We start from the raw sequence: 16493 nt of genomic DNA, 5'->3' as shown, positions 1-16493 counted from the left end.
GTTTTTGGGAGAAAGGTTCTACAGGCAGTGGTTCCTTCCGTTTAAGTTCCTGCCTTGTCCCTCCCATCATCCGTGTACTTTAGCTTTGGTATTGGTATTCCACAAGTAATGGATGATCCGTGGACTGGATACACTTAACAAGAGAAAACATAATTTATGCTTACCTGATAAATTTATTTCTCTTGTAGTGTATCCAGTCCACGGCCCGCCCTGTCCTTTTAAGGCAGGTCTAAATTTTTAATTAAACTACAGTCACCACTGCACCCTATGGTTTCTCCTTTCTCGGCTTGTTTCGGTCGAATGACTGGATATGGCAGTGAGGGGAGGAGCTATGTAGCAGCTCTGCTGTGGGTGATCCTCTTGCAACTTCCTGTTGGGAAGGAGAATATCCCACAAGTAATGGATGATCCGTGGACTGGATACACTACAAGAGAAATAAATTTATCAGGTAAGCATAAATTATGTTTTTTCAATTTTTTCCTCATATTTTATAAATTTTTTTTATAGTAAATTATAAGATATGATGAAAATAATAGTATCTTTAGAAAGTCCATTTAATGGCGAGAAAAATGGTATATAATATGTGTGGGTACAGTAAATGAGTAAGAGGAAAATTACAGCTAAACACAAACACAGCAGAAATGTAAAAATAGCCTTGGTCCCAAACGGACAGAAAATGGAAAAGTGTTGTGGTCATTAAGGGGTTAAAAATAGTTTGCACAGAAAAAATTGTTACAAAATTGCTGGCAAGTATTTTAAAATAATCTTCAAAAATAAGCAAACATACTTAATAGCCATGCTGTCTGGAGCAGTCTACTCCACCCCCCTTATCAGTGTTTAGACACAGGCATTGTATTTCAACTGAGTTCACAGCTTTTAGGCATGCTCCAGCATATAATCCCTATGCATTTTTGCATTCTACCAAAACAACGATAGATATAGATACAGCCATAGGAAAGGAAATATGTGGGGGAGTTGGAGCTTTACCATTCAAAAACTAAAAAGAAAGGGTTAATGGCAAGGCACTGCAGTATACATTTGCAGGTAAAGTAATTAAAGTACATATATTTTTTCTCTATCCCTACTTGTTTTATGTCCCTTTAACAACTGGAAAATGCCTATATTCATATTCAAATGCTTTTTTTTTTTTTTTAAACGAGTCCAAGACTAGTTGAAATAGTGCAAACAACCCAGTAGCCTGAGGTTTTAAAAACTTACATATCATCACAGATGTTTTGCTAGCATAGAAACAGTCACTTGTCCGTCTTCATGAAGGCAAAGCTTAGGTGATAGTGAGAACAAACATGCCACACATCATATCTGACCTATAACTGGAAGATTATATCTCTTTGCTCCAGTAAGTAAAGTAATCTACAAACTTAGTATCAAGTTTCAATATATGAAATCTTTTTTTTTTTTTTTGAAAAGCACTTCCTTCCTGAATTTATCATCTTGCAAATATTATTAGCATAATTTAAGCAAAAGGTTTAATTTTTTTTTTTTTTTTTTAAATCATTACAAAACAAGCATACTTTTTTTAATTTGTAAATTATTAGTACCAAAATGGTGATCAAGAGTTGGCTGGCATACTATTAAACAGCAAGAGAAACACTTTGATTTGACAGTTGATATATATCCACAAACAACTTATTTTTGTGTTATTACCAAGCAGAAGTGTGGTTAAAGTGAATGTATATTTTGATGCTAAAGTGCCCGTTTTTTAAAAATTCGATTAAAAACAGGGGCACTTTAATTCATCAAAATTTACATTTCACTCCTGTTGTGAAAAAAAAACAACTTACCTTTTAATCTTGACAGCCGCTCCAGCTTCCTCCGCCCTTCGCAAAGCCTCATCCTGAGTCTAAAATGAGGAATCCGGCTTCCTCCAATCACAGCTTTGAATCAGACACTGATTCCCCCGGGGGGGAAGCTGTGATTAGAGGATGACCGATCCATCATTTCTGACGTCAGAAATGGTTTTTCACCGACCGGGGAAGCTGGAACAGCTGTCAGGATTAAAAGGTAAGTATTTTCACAACACGAGTGAAATGTAAATTTTGATGAATTAAAGTGTCCGTTTTTAATCGAATTTTTAAAAACCGGGCACTTTAGCATCAAAATTTACATTCACTTTAAACTCGCTTGCAGTGGGTTGTGGGAAATGTCATAATATATATATATATATATATATATATATATATATATATATATATATATATATATATATATATATATATATATATATATAAGCAATGGTGGAGCTCATGGCAAAGAACAGAGGATTTCCCCAGTTGGATATGTACAAGCAACTGCGTATTGGTCTTGGTTAGCTGAGGTTTAACAGACTACATAAATCATTTTTTTTTTTAAAAACCTTCAAAAAGTTAACAATGTGACATAATGCTGTAGAAAAAAACATCATCATAGAAAACAGATTTATTTTAAGTTCTACTTATTACCCCTGAGTTAGAGGGGAGTTTAACATCATACAAAGCTGGTGCAGTTATGAAAAACATCAATGTATTCATATTTAATTCCACAAAGATATATCTTTAGTCCACTTATCTCTGTTATCATATGCAGTTGTCAAGAGTAATTTGCCATCTCTCAGGCACGTACTTAACGGTCATTATACAGGAAAACAAAATTTAAATCCCTCCTTTATATAGTGAAACACTATGTATATATTAAAAAAATATGCTTAATTTCCCCCCCATGACAAATATACAGTGTATCCTTCCACAATGATTTTATATCAATTAAAGATAATTATCTGCTGCTAAATTATTGATAAAGGTTCAACTACTTTTTTTTAGTTTAAGACATTAATTCAGAAAACAAAATGAAATCAGTAGATTTTGATGGAATCTGGCGTCTTTTTGTTTCCAGTGACAGAAAAGCAAACAAAAGAAAAAAAAAAAAAAAAAAGTGTATAAATGGTTGCTACATCACCCACCTCAGCAAGACGCTAAATGCAGGGCAACTTAAGATTAAACAGATTTACAAGGAGGGGACAATGAAGACTACTATATTACAGATTCAAACATCCTCATTTTAGATACAGCACATATTTTTTGTACAATTCTAGATCAGGGTAATGCAGACCTAGCAGAAAGGCATTAAATACTTCATACCACATGCAATTCAGTGTTTTCAAAAAGGTAACAATTCAAAAATTTCAAAGCTTTAATATAACCCCCAAAGTCTTCACTAAGTTGCCCCTTTTCCACCACAATCCTCACAGGAGCTAAAAAAAAATACCCTGCCTACAGCAAGTCAAATAGTTCAGCTTATTTGAATATATATATATTTACACATATATATAGAATTCTATATAGTCTCTTGTTCCTTGCTTGAGGAGGAGAGGGGTTTAAATGTGGAGTGCTGGAGTCTGCTACTGGAGGCTTAAGAAGGAGATCAGGTGCTTTAAGAGAGATACGATCTGATTTTACTCTCAAAAATGCTGTTTAGTCTGGAGGGGGTGATCTTCAGAACAGCCAGAATGCGGAGAGAAAGGGAAAGTATTGTAGCTCAGTTTCCTTGGAAAGCTCCTCTGGCAGCAGATGTGGCTGCTCCGGCAGCTGCATTTTGAACATTACGGTTGGAGAGGATGCCTTGGGAAAATTCTTCCTGTGCTCTCTGGAAGCTGGCTCCTGTCCTACGATACATGGAATGAACCTGAGAGACAGAAAAAGAAGATATCAAGAAAGGTGTACTTCAACCTGCTGTTAATTGTACTTAAAGGTGTACTTAACCTGCTGTTAATTTTATCTCCTCTGTATTTTGATTTCAGCTTGTAGTTAAAGGGACAGTCTAGTCAAAATTAAAAACTTTCATGATTCAGACATGCAATTTTAAACAACTTTCCAATATACTTTTATCATCAAATTTGCTTTGTTTTCTTGGTATTTTTTGTTGAAAGTTAAACCTAGGAAGGCTCATATCCTAATTTCTAAGCCCTTGAAGGCTGCCTTTTATCTCAGTACATTTTTACAGTTTAAGTTAGACAGTGCTAGTTCATGTGTGCCATATAGATATTATGCTCACTCCCATGCAGTTATTTATGAGTCAGCACTAATTGGCTTAATAGCAAGTCTGTCAAAAGAACTGAGATAAGGGGGCAGTCAGAAGAGGCTTAGAAACAAGGTATTCCCAGAGGTAAAATAAACATAATTTATGTAAGAACTTACCTGATAAATTAATTTCTTTCATATTGGCAAGAGTCCATGAGCTAGTGACGTATGAGATATACAATCCTACCAGGAGGGGCAAAGTTTCCCAAACCTCAAAATGCCTATAAATACACCCCTCACCACACCCACAATTCAGTTTAACAAATAGCAAAGTAGTGGGGTGATAAAGAAGGAAGTAAAAAGCATCAAAGAAATTTGGAATAATTGTGCTTTATACAAAAAATCATAACCACCATAAAAAGGGTGGGCCTCATTGACTCTTGCCAATATGAAAGAAATGAATTTATCAGGTAAGTTCTTACATGAATTATGTTTTCTTTCATGTAATTGGCAAGAGTCCATGACCTAATGACGTATCGGATATCAAATATCCAAGATGTGGAACTCCACGCAAGAGTCACTAGAGAGGTAGGGATAAAAAATAAACAGCCAAATGCTGAAAAAATAATCCACAACCCAAATATAAGTTATTCTTATGAAGAAAAGAAAAACTGAAAATAGCAGCAGAAGAATCAAACTGAAACAGCTGCCTGGAGAACTTTTCTACCAAAAACACTTACCACATCCAAAGAATGTAAGGATCTTTCCAAAGGATTCTTAGGATTAGGACACAAGGAAAGGACAACAATTTCTCTACTAATGTTGTTAGAATTCACAACCTTAGGTAAAAATTCAAATGAAGTCCACAAAACCCCATTATCCTGATGAAAAATCAGAAAAGGAGATTCACAAGAAAGAGCAGATTGCTCAGAAACTCTTCTAGCAGAAGAGATGGCCAAAAGGAACAACACTTTCCAAGAAAGTAGTTTAATGTCCAAAGAATGTATAGGCTCAAACGGAGGAGCCTGTAACGCCTTCAAAACCAAATTAAGACTCCAAGGAGGAGAAATTGATTTAATGACAGGCTTAATAAGAACTAAAGCCTGTACAAAACAGTAAATATCAGGAAGTTTAGCAATCTTTCTGTGAAATAAAACAGAAAGAGCAGAGATTTGTCCCTTCAAGGAACTTGCAGACAAACCCCTATCCAAACCATCCTGGAGAAACTGTAAAATTCTAGGAATTCTAAAAGAATGCCAAGAGAATTTATGAGAAGAACACCATGAAAATGTAAATCTTCCAAACTCGATAATAAATCTTCCTAGAGACAGATTTACGAGCTTATAACATAGTATTAATTACTGAGTCAGAGAAACCTCTATGACTTAATACTAAGCGTTCAATTTCCATACCTTCAAATTTAATGATTTGAGATCCTGATGGAAATAATGTGGAGACAAAAGCGACGCCCATATTTTTTGGCGCCAAATAAGACGCCCACATTATTTGGCGCCTAAATGCTTTTGGCGCCAAAAATGACGCCACATCCGGAACGCCGACATTTTTGGCGCAAAATAACGTCAAAAATGACGCAACTTCCGGCGACACGTATGACGCCGGAAACGGAAAATAATTTTTGCGCCAAAAAAGTCCGCGCCAAGAATGACGCAATAAAATGAAGCATTTTCAGCCCCCGCGAGCCTAACAGCCCACAGGGAAAAAAGTCAAATTTTTGAGGTAAGAAAAAATATGATAATTTAAAGCATAATCCCAAATATGAAACTGACTGTCTGGAAATAAGGAAAGTTGAACATTCTGAGTCAAGGCAAATAAATGTTTGAATACATATATTTAGAACTTTATAAATAAAGTGCCCAACCATAGCTTAGAGTGTCACAGAAAATAAGACTTACTTACCCCAGGACACTCATCTACATGTTTGTAGAAAGCCAAACCAGTACTGAAACGAGAATCAGTAGAGGAAATGGTAAATATAAGAGTATATCGTCGATCTGAAAAGGGAGGTAAGAGATGAATCTCTACGACCGATAACAGAGAACCTTATGAAATAGACCCCGTAGAAGGAGATCACTGCATTCAATAGGCAATACTCTCTTCACATCCCTCTGACATTCACTGCACGCTGAGAGGAAAACCGGGCTCCAACTTGCTGCGGAGCGCATATCAACGTAGAATCTAGCACAAACTTACTTCACCACCTCCCTTGGAGGCAAAGTTTGTAAAACTGATTTGTGGGTGTGGTGAGGGGTGTATTTATAGGCATTTTAAGGTTTGGGAAACTTTGCCCCTCCTGGTAGGAATGTATATCCCATACGTCACTAGCTCATGGACTCTTGTTAATTACATGAAAGAAAACGGACCTTGAGACAGTAGGTTCGGCCTTAACGGAAGTGGCCAAGGTTGGCAACTGGATATCCGAATAAGATCCGCATACCAAAACCTGTGGGGCCAAGCTGGAGCCACCAGCAACACAAACGATTGTTCCATGATGATCTTGGAGATCACTCTCGGAAGAAGAACTAGAGTCGGGAAGATATAAGCAGGTTGATAACACCAAGGAAGTGTCAGCGCATCCACTGCTTCCGCCTGAGAATCCCTGGACCTGGACAGGTATCTGGGAAGTTTATCGTTTAGATGAGAGGCCATCAGATCTATTTCTGGAAGACCCCACATCTGAACAATCTGAGAAAACACATCTGGATGGAGAGACCACTCCCCTGGATGTAAAGTCTGACGGCTGAGATAATCCGCCTCCCAATTGTCTACACCTGGGATATGAACCGCAGAAATTAGACAAGAGCTGGATTCCGAGATACTTCTTTCATAGCTAGGGGACTGTGAGTCCCACCCTGATGATTGACATATGCCACCGTTGTGATATTGTCTGTCTGAAAACAAACTAACGGTTCTCTCTTCAACAGAGGCCAAAACTGAAGAGCTCTGAGAATTGCACGGAGTTCTAAAATATTGATTAGTAATCTCGCCTCTTGAGATTTACAAACTCCTTGTGCTGTCAGAGATCCCCAGACAGCTCCCCAAACTGAAAGACTCGCATCTGTTGTGATCACAGTCCAGGTTGGCTGAACAAGAGAGGCCCCTTGAACTAAACGCTGGTGATTTAAGCACCACGTCAGAGAGCGTCGAACATTGGGATTTAAGGATATTAATTGTGATATCTTTGTATAATCCCGGCACCATTGATTCAGCATGCAAAGCTGGAGAGGTCTCATGTGAAAACGAGCAAAAAGGAATTGCGTCCGATGCTGCAGTCATGAGGCCTAAAACTTCCATGCACATAGCCACTGAAGGGAATTACTGAGACTGAAGGTGCCGACATGCTGCAACCAATTTCAAACGTCTCTTGTCTGTTAGAGACAGAGTCATGAACACTGAATCTATCTGGAAACCTAAAAAGGTGACCCTTGTCTGAGGAATCAAAAAACTTTTTGGTAAATTGATCCTCCAACCATGTTTTCGAAGAAACAACACAAGTTTATTCGTGTGAGATTCTGCAGAGCTTAAAGACTGAGCTAGTACCAAGATATCGTCCAAATAAGGAAACACCGCAATACCCTGTTCTCTGATTACAGAGAGTAGGGCACCCAGAACCTTTGAAAAGATTCTTGGAGCTGTTGCTAGGCCAAATGGAAGAGCAACTAATTGGTAATGCTTGTCTAGAAAAGAGAATCTCAGTAACTGATAATGTTCCGGATGAATCGGAATATGAAGGTAAGCATCCTGCAAGTCTATTGTAGACATATAATGTCCTTGCTGAACAAAAGGCAGAATAGTCCTTATAGTCACCATCTTGAAAGTTGGTACATAACGATTCAAAATTTTCAGATCCAGAACTGTTCTGAATGAATTTTCTCTCTTTGGGACAATGAATAGATTTGAATAAAATCCCAGGCCTTGTTCCTGAAAAAGAACCGGCATGATTACCCCTGAAACCTCCAGATCTGAAACACACTTCAGGAAAGCCTGAGCTCTGAACCCAATTCAGTACCCCTGAGAGACAATGCTCTGAATCCATTGATTTTGTACAGAATTTATCCAAACATCCTTGAAAAACCTTAATCTGCCCCCTACCAGCTGTGCTGGAATGAGGGCCGCACCTTCATGCGGACTTAGGGGCTGACTTTAGTTTCTTAAAAGGCTTGGATTTATTCCAATTTGAGGAAGGCTTCCAATTGGAAACAGATTCCTTGGGGGAAGGATTAGGTTTTTGTTCCTTATTTTGTCAAAAGGAACGAAAACGAATAGAAGCCTTAGATCTACCCTTAGGTTTTTTATCATGAGGCAAAAAAACTCCTTTCCCCCCAGTAACAGTTGAAATAATAGAATCCAACTGAGAACCAAATAAATTATTACCTTGGAAAGAAAGAGATAGTAATCTAGACTTAGATGTAATATCAGCATTCCAAGATTTAAGCCACAAAGCTCTTCTAGCTAAAATAGCTAAAGACACAGATCTAACATCAATTTTGATAATATCAAAAATGGCATCACAAATAAAATGATTAACATGTTGCAGTAAGCGAACAATGCTAGATATGTCAGAATCCAATTCATGTTGCGCTAAATTCTCCAACCAAAAAGTTGAAGCAGCTGCAACATCAGCCAAAGTAATTGCAGGCCTAAGAAGATGACCTGAATATAAATAGACTTTCCTAAGATAAGATTCAAGCTTCCTATCTAAAGTATCCTTAAAGGAAGTACTATCTTCCATAGGAATAGTGGTTCGTTTAGCAAGAGTAGAAATAGCCCCATCAACTTTGGGGATTTTTTCCCAAAACTCTATTGCAACCGCTGGTAAAGGATACAATTTTTTAAACCTTGCAGAAGGATTAAAAGGAGTACCTGGCTTACTCCATTCCTTAGAAATCATGTCAGAAATAGCATCAGGAATAGGAAAAACCACAGTAGGTTTAAAAAAAGAAATTTATGCTTACCTGATAAATTTATTTCTTCTACGATACGACGAGTACACAGATTTCATCCTTACTTGTGGGATATTATTAACAGGAAGTGGCAAAGAGCACCATAGCAGAGCTGTATATATAGCTCCTCCCTTCCCCTCCACCTCCAGTCATCCGACCGAAGGTTATAGGAAGAGAAAGGAAAAACTAAAAGGTGCAGAGGTGACTGAAGTTGTAAATAATAAAAAATATAATCTGTCTTAAATTGACAGGGAGGGCCGTGGACTCGTCGTATCGTAGAAAAAATCTATTTATCAGGTAAGCATAAATTTCCTTTTCTTCTACAAGATACGACGAGTCCTTACTTGTGGGATACAATACCAAAGCAACAGGACACGGATGAAAGGGAGGGACAAGACAGAGACCTAAACGGAAGGCACCACTGCTTGAAGAACTTTCCTCCCAAAAACAGCCTCAGAAGAAGCAAAAGTATCAAATTTGTAAAATTTGCAAAAAGTATGAAGGGACGACCAAGTCGCAGCCTTACAAATCTGTTCAACGTTTTTAAAAGCCCATGTGGAAGCCACAGCCCTAGTAGAATGAGCCGTAATTCTTTCAGGAGGCTGCTGTCCAGCAGTCTCATATGCCAGGCGGATGATACTCCTCAGCCAAAAAGAAATAGAGGTAGCCGTAGCTTTCTGACCCCTACGCTTTCCAGAATAAACAATGAATAATGAAGATGATTGACGGAAATCCTTAGTTGCCTGTAAGTAAAACTTTAAGGCACGGACCACATCCAGGTTATGCAACAGACGCTCCTTCTTAGAAGGATTAGGACATAATGAAGCAACAACAATTTCCTGATTAATATTCTTATTTGAAACAACCTTAGGAAGAAATCCAGGTTTGGTACGTAAAACCACCTTATCAGAATGAAAGATAAGATAAGGCGAATCACACTGTAACGCTGAAAGCTCAGAAACTCTTCAAGCAGAAGAAATAGCAACCAAAAACAGAACTTTCCAAGATAATAACTTAATATCTATGGAATGCAAAGGTTCTAACGGAACCTCTTGAAGAACATGAAGAACTAAATTCAAACTCCAGGGAGGAGTAATTGGTCTAAATACAGGCTTAATTCTGGATAGAGCCTGACAAAAAGACTGAACATCTGGCACATCTGCCAAACGTTTGTGAAACAAAATTGACAACGCAGAAATTTGTCCCTTTAAGGAACTTGCTGATAAACCTTTCTCCAATCCTTCTTGGAGAAAAGACAGAATCCTAGGAATCCTAACCTTACTCCATGAGTAACCCTTAGATTCACATCAAAAAAACATATTTACGCCATATCTTATGATAAATCTTTCTAGTGCCTGAATCAAAGTACTGATAACCGAATCAGAGAATCCTCGCTTTGATAAAATCAAGCGTTCAATCTCCACGCAGTCAGTTGCAGAGAAATTAGGTTTGGATGTTGGAAAGGACCTTGAATGAGAAGGTCCTGTCTCAAAGGAAGTTTCCACGGTGGCAGAGAGGACATGTCCACTAGATCCGCATACCAAGTCCTGCGTGGCCACGCAGGCGCTATCAGGATCACTGAAGCTCTCTCCTGTTTGATTCAAGCAATCACGCGTGGAAGGAGAGGCAACGGAGGAAACACATAAGCTAGGCTGAACAACCAAGGCACTGTCAAGGCATCTATCAGTTCGGCCTGAGGATCAATCGACCAGGATCCGTATCTTGAAAGCTTGGCATTCTGTCGAGATGCCATCAGATCCGATTCCGGTCTGCCTCATCGGAGATTCAATGAGGCATATACCTCCGGGTGGAGTTCCCACTCCACCGGATGAAAAGTCTGTCGACTTAGAAAATCCGCTTCCCAGTTCTCTACTCCTGGGATGTAGATTGCCGACAGATGACAAGAATGGGCCTCCGCCCAACGGATTATCTTGGATATCTCTCTCATCGCTAAGCAACTCCTTGTTCCCCCCTGATGATTGATATAGGCCACAGTCGTTATGTTGTCCGACTGGAATCTGATGAATTTGGCCGAAGCCAACTGAGGCCATGCCTGAAGCGCATTGAATATTGCTCTCAGTTCCAGAATATTGATGGGGAGTAGAGACTCCACCTGAGTCCAAACACCCTGATCCTTCAGGGAGTTCCAGACTGCACCCCAGAAGACTGGCGTCCGTTGTCACTATCACCCACAAGAGTCTGCGGAAGACAGATGATCCAGCGACAACCACCAAAGAAGAGAGTCTCTGGTTTCTTGATCTAGATTTATCTGAGGAGATAAATCTGCATAATCCCCATTCCACTGTCCGAGCATGCACAGCTGCAGCGGTCTGAGATGAAAGCGAGCAAACGGAATGATGTCCATTGCCGCTACCATTAATCCAATTACTTCCATACACTGAGCCACTGATGGCCGAGGAATGGACTGAAGTGCTTGGCAAGTATTTAGAATCTTTGATTTTCTGACCTCTGTGTCTATCAGAGTTCCCAAGAAAGGAACCCTTGTCTGTGGAACAAGTGAACTTTTCTCTATGTTCACCTTCCAACCGTGAGTTCTCAGAAAAGACAACACTGTGTCCGTGTGAGATTTTGTCAGTTGATATGTTGACGCCTGAATTAGAATATCATCCAGATAAGGCGCCACTGCTATGCCTCGCGGTCTGAGAGCCGCCAAAAGAGACCCTAGAACCTTTGTGAAGATTCTGGGTGCTGTGGCCAACCCGAAGGGAAGAGCCACGAACTGATAATGTTTGTCCAGGAAGGCAAACCTTAGAAACTGATGATGATCCTTGTGGATAGGAATATGAAGGTAAGCATCCTATAAGTCCACGGTAGTCATATATTGACCCTCCTGGATCATTGGTAAAATTGTTCGTATAGTCTCCATCTTGAATGATGGGACTCTGAGAAACTTGTTTGGAAACTTGAGGTCTAAGATGGGTCTGAAAGTTCCCTCTTTTTTGGGAACCACGAATAGATTTGAGTAGAACCCCTGTCCCTGTTCTAATTTTGGAACTGGACAAATTACTCCCAATGGTAAAAAGGTCTTTTACACAGCGTAAGAACGCCTCTCTTTTTATCTGGTTTGCAGATAATCTTGAAAGATGAAATATCCCTCTTGGAAGAATGTCCTTGAATTCCAATTGATAACCGTGGGTCACTATTTCTAGTGCCCAGGGGTCCTGAACATCTCTTGCCCAAGCCTGGGCAAAGAAAGAGAGAGTCTGCCCCCTACAAGATCCGGTCCCGGATCGGGGGCCGCCCCTTCATGCTGTCTTAGTAGCAGCAGCGGGCTTTTTGGATTGTTTACCTTTATTCCAGTTCTGATTGGGTCTCCAGACTGACTTAGATTGGGTAAAATTCCCTTCCTGCTTTGCAGAAGAAGAGGAAGCGGGGGGTCCTCCTTTAAAGTTCCGAAAGGAACGAAAATTATTCTGTTTACCCCTCATCTTAACAGACTTATCCTGAGGTAGGGCATGGCCTTTACCTCCTGTAATGTCAGAAATGATTTCTTAAAATTCAGGCCCAAAAAGGGTCTTACCTTTAAAAGGAATAGCTAAAAGCTTAGTTTTTGATGAGACATCAGCAGACCAAGATTTGAGCCACATCGTTCTACGCGCTAGGATAGCAAATCCTGCATTTTTCGCTGCTAATTTAGCAATTTGAAAAGTAGCATCAGTAATAAAAGAATTAACAAGCTTGAGAGCCTTAATTCTATCCAAAATGTCATCAAATGGGGTCTCAACTTTAAGAGACTCTTCTAGAGCCTCAAACCAAAAAGCTGCTGCAGTAGTTACTGGAACAATGCAAGCCGTAGGTTGTAAAAGAAAACACTGATTAACAAATAATTTCTTTAGAAGACCCTCCAATTTTTTATCCATAGTGTCTTTGAAAGCACAACTGTCCTCAATGGGAATAGTTGTCCGCTTAGCCAGGATAGATATTGCTCCCTCTACCTTAGGGACCATTTGCCACGAGTCCCGAATGGCGTCTGATATGGGAAACATTTTCTTAAAATTAGGAGGGGGAGAAAACGGTATACCTGGTCTATCCCATTCTTTTTTAATAATTTCTGAAATTCTTTTAGGAACCGGAAAAACATCAGTGTAAGTGGGTACTTCTAGATATTTATCCATCTTACACAACTTCTCTGGTGGAATTATAATAGGGTCACAATCATCCAGAGTCGCTAAAACTTCCCGAAGTAACAGGCGGAGGTGTTCAAGCTTAAATTTAAAGGACATGGTGTCCGAATCTGTCTGAGGTAATACATTCCCAGAATCTGAAATTTCTCCATCAGACAGTAATTCCCTGACCCCCTACTCAGAACACTGTGAGGGTACATCGGAAATAGCTAATAAAGCATCAGAGGATTCAGTATTTACATTAATACCTGACCTACTGCGTTTACCCTGCAACACTGGTAATTTAGATAATACCTCTGTAAGGGTAGTTGACATAACTGCAGCCATCTCCTGCAGAGTAAAAGAATTAGACGCACTGGAGGTACTTGGCGTCACTTGTGTGGGTGTTAAAGGTTGTGACACATGGGGAGAATTGGATGGCATATCCTGATTCTCTTCAGACTGAGAATCATCCTTAGACACACTTTCCTGACCTAAAATATGGTCTTTACAATGTAAGGCTCTTTCAGTACAAGAGGTACACAATGTTAATGGGGGTTCCACAATAGCTTCTAAACACATAGAACAATGAGATTCCTCAAAGTCAGACATGTTGAACAGACTAGTAACCACAGAAGTAGTTTAAACACTTTATTTATTGCTTAAACTTTTTGAAAAACGTGTACTGCGCCTTAAGAAAATAAAAAGTGAACAATTTTTTCAAAACTGCCTAAACAACGTTAAATTGACTCAAAATTTAACTAAACTCGTTGGTTTATCCAAAAATTACTGCACCCCAGTAGTAAGGGGAGAATATGGCACTAAAGTAACTTAGAAAAGCAAAAACGTCAGTTCACATCAAAAATACCCTCTGCCCCCAGGGTACTTCAAAATTAGTTGCCAACCCTCCGGACCAGAGATACACTGTCCAGGAGTAACCAGAGTTACAGCTTGCTGCAGCCTAGTCAGAAGGAAGTGCGCATCTGAGCGCGCAAAAATAAGCCCTGCCCCTTAAGACCGATGCCGGAGTAGGCCCAAACACAACCGCATGGAGAAGCGGTTTTTACACCAAGTTAAGTGGAAACACATAAACACCCCAAAACACATCCCAGTAAGCCACACTGGTTATAAAAATAAAAACTCTTGTAAAAAGAAATAAACACAGGGAATTCAAGTAACACCCCTCTGTATAATAGGTCTACTGCTTACCCTATTCCCATACAGGGAAATAATGCCAGCCAATTCTGATATATCAAGTCTCCTCAGAAAAAAAGGCTGCACATACCTTAATGCTGCTTGTAGCATGAAACCGGTCTCCACACTGAAGATGTCTCATGTGCAGGGACCAGCGTGGATCTTAGTTACAACTGCAAAGATCATCAACCTCAGGGCAGAAATCTTCCTCCATAACCCCCTGAGGAAAATAGTACACACCGGTACCATTTAAAAATAAAAAACTTCTTGATTGAAGAAAATAAAACTAACACCACACTTTATCTCTTCCTAGTATAACACAGGCAAAGAGAATGACTGGAAGTGGAGGGGAAGGGATGAGCTATATATACAGCTCTGCTGTGGTGCTCTTTGCCACTTCTTGTTAGCAGGAGGATAATATCCCACAAGTAAGGATGAAATCCGTGGACTATCTTGTAGAAGAAACAGCATTTAAATGTTTACTAGTTTTAATATCAAGAGGACTAGCTTCCTCAATATCCAAAGTAATTAACACTTCTTTTAACAAAGAACGTATATACTCTATTTTAAATAAATAAGTAGATTTGTCAGTGTCAATGTCTGAGGAAGGATCTTCAGAATCAGATAGATCCTCATCAGAAGTGGATAATTCATTATGTTGTTGGTCATTTGAAATTTCATCAACTTTATGAGAAGTTTTAAAAGACCTCTTATGCTTATTAGAAGGTGGAAATGCAGACAAAGCCTTCTAAATAGAATCAGTAACGAATTCTTTAAAATTCACAGGTATATCATGTACATTAGAAGTTGAAGGAACTGCAACTGGCAATGTACTATTACTAATAGACACTCTATCTGCATGTAAAAGTTTATCATGACAACTAATACAAATGACATTAGGAGATATAATCTCCACAATTTTACAACAAATGCACTTAGCTTTGGTAGAACCAATGTCAGGCAGCAAAGTTCCAGCAAATACTTCTGAGGCAGGATCAGAATGAGATATCTTGCAGAATGTAAAAGAAAAAACAACATATAAAGCAAAATGATCAATTTCCTTATATGACAGTTTAAGGAATGGGAAAAAATGCAAATAGCATAGCCCTCCGACTTAGAGAAAGGCAAGAGGCAAAAGCAATGGGGCAATAAATAATGAAAAAATATTTGGCGCCAAGTATGACGCACAACGTAACTAGAATTTTTTTTTGCCGCCAACCATGTCCGGAAGTGACACACTTGCGTCACTAACTACGCAACCCTGTGTGAACCCCTGCATCAACTACGACGCCGGAAATGACGAACTTGCGTCAACAGACGTGCCCTTTTCGCGCCAAAAAATTCTTGCGCCAAGAATGACGCAATAAAGTGTGGCATTTAGCGCACCCGCGAGCCTAAGACAGCCCGCAATTTAAAACAGGTAGTCAATTGAAAAAACGACTAAACCCCAGGTAAGAAAAATATTTCATCAATATTAACTTTCCCAAATATGAAACAGACAATCTGCAAAAGGAAATACATGAACCTGACACATGGCAAATATAAGTACAATACATATATTTAGAACTTTATATAAATGCATAAAGTGCCAAACCATAGCTGAGTTGTCTTAAGAAATAAAAACATACTTACCAAAGACACCCATCCACATATAGCAGATAGCCAAACCAGTACTGAAACAGTTATCAGTAGAGGTAATGGTATATAAGAGTATATCGTCGATCTGAAAAGGGAGGTAGGAGATTAATCTCTACGACCGATAACAGAGAACCTATGAAATAGACCCCCGTTAGGAAAATCACTGCATTCAATAGGTAATACTCTCTACGTCCCTCTGACATTCGCTGTACTCTGAGTGGAATCGTGCTTCAAAATGCTGAAAAGCGCATGTCAACGTAGAAATCTTAGCACAAACTTACTTCACCACCTTCAAAGAAGGCAAAGTTTGTAAAACTGAATTGTGGGTGTGGTGAGGGGTGTATTTATAGGCATTTTGAGGTTTGGGAAACTTTGCCCCTCCTGGTAGGATTGTATATCCCATACGTCACTAGCTCATGAACTCTTGCCAATTACATGAAAGAAAGTATATTAATACAACCATATTGGGCTGTGCAAAACTGGGGAATAGTTAATAAAGGGATTCTATCTTTTAAAACAATAAAAATTGCAGTAGACTGTCCCTTTAAAGGTTAAGTGAATAG

General features: G+C 39.2%; 1 protein-coding gene across 1 annotated transcript in view; it reads right to left on the bottom strand.

Annotated features, from left to right (window-relative positions):
* Positions 1-2421: 2421 nt before the first annotated feature.
* The window catches only part of SCAMP2 (secretory carrier membrane protein 2), a 49215-nt gene continuing 35143 nt past the window's right edge, over positions 2422-16493 (bottom strand). The window contains exon 9 of the mRNA XM_053717357.1: positions 2422-3678. Coding sequence (XP_053573332.1) covers positions 3532-3678 — 147 coding nt within the window. The 3' untranslated portion in view covers positions 2422-3531. The remainder of the gene's footprint in view (positions 3679-16493) is intronic.

Source organism: Bombina bombina, chromosome 6 (assembly GCF_027579735.1).
Source record: "Bombina bombina isolate aBomBom1 chromosome 6, aBomBom1.pri, whole genome shotgun sequence".
NCBI classification, from domain to species: domain Eukaryota; kingdom Metazoa; phylum Chordata; class Amphibia; order Anura; family Bombinatoridae; genus Bombina; species Bombina bombina.
This window is presented reverse-complemented; position numbering and strand designations above follow the sequence as displayed.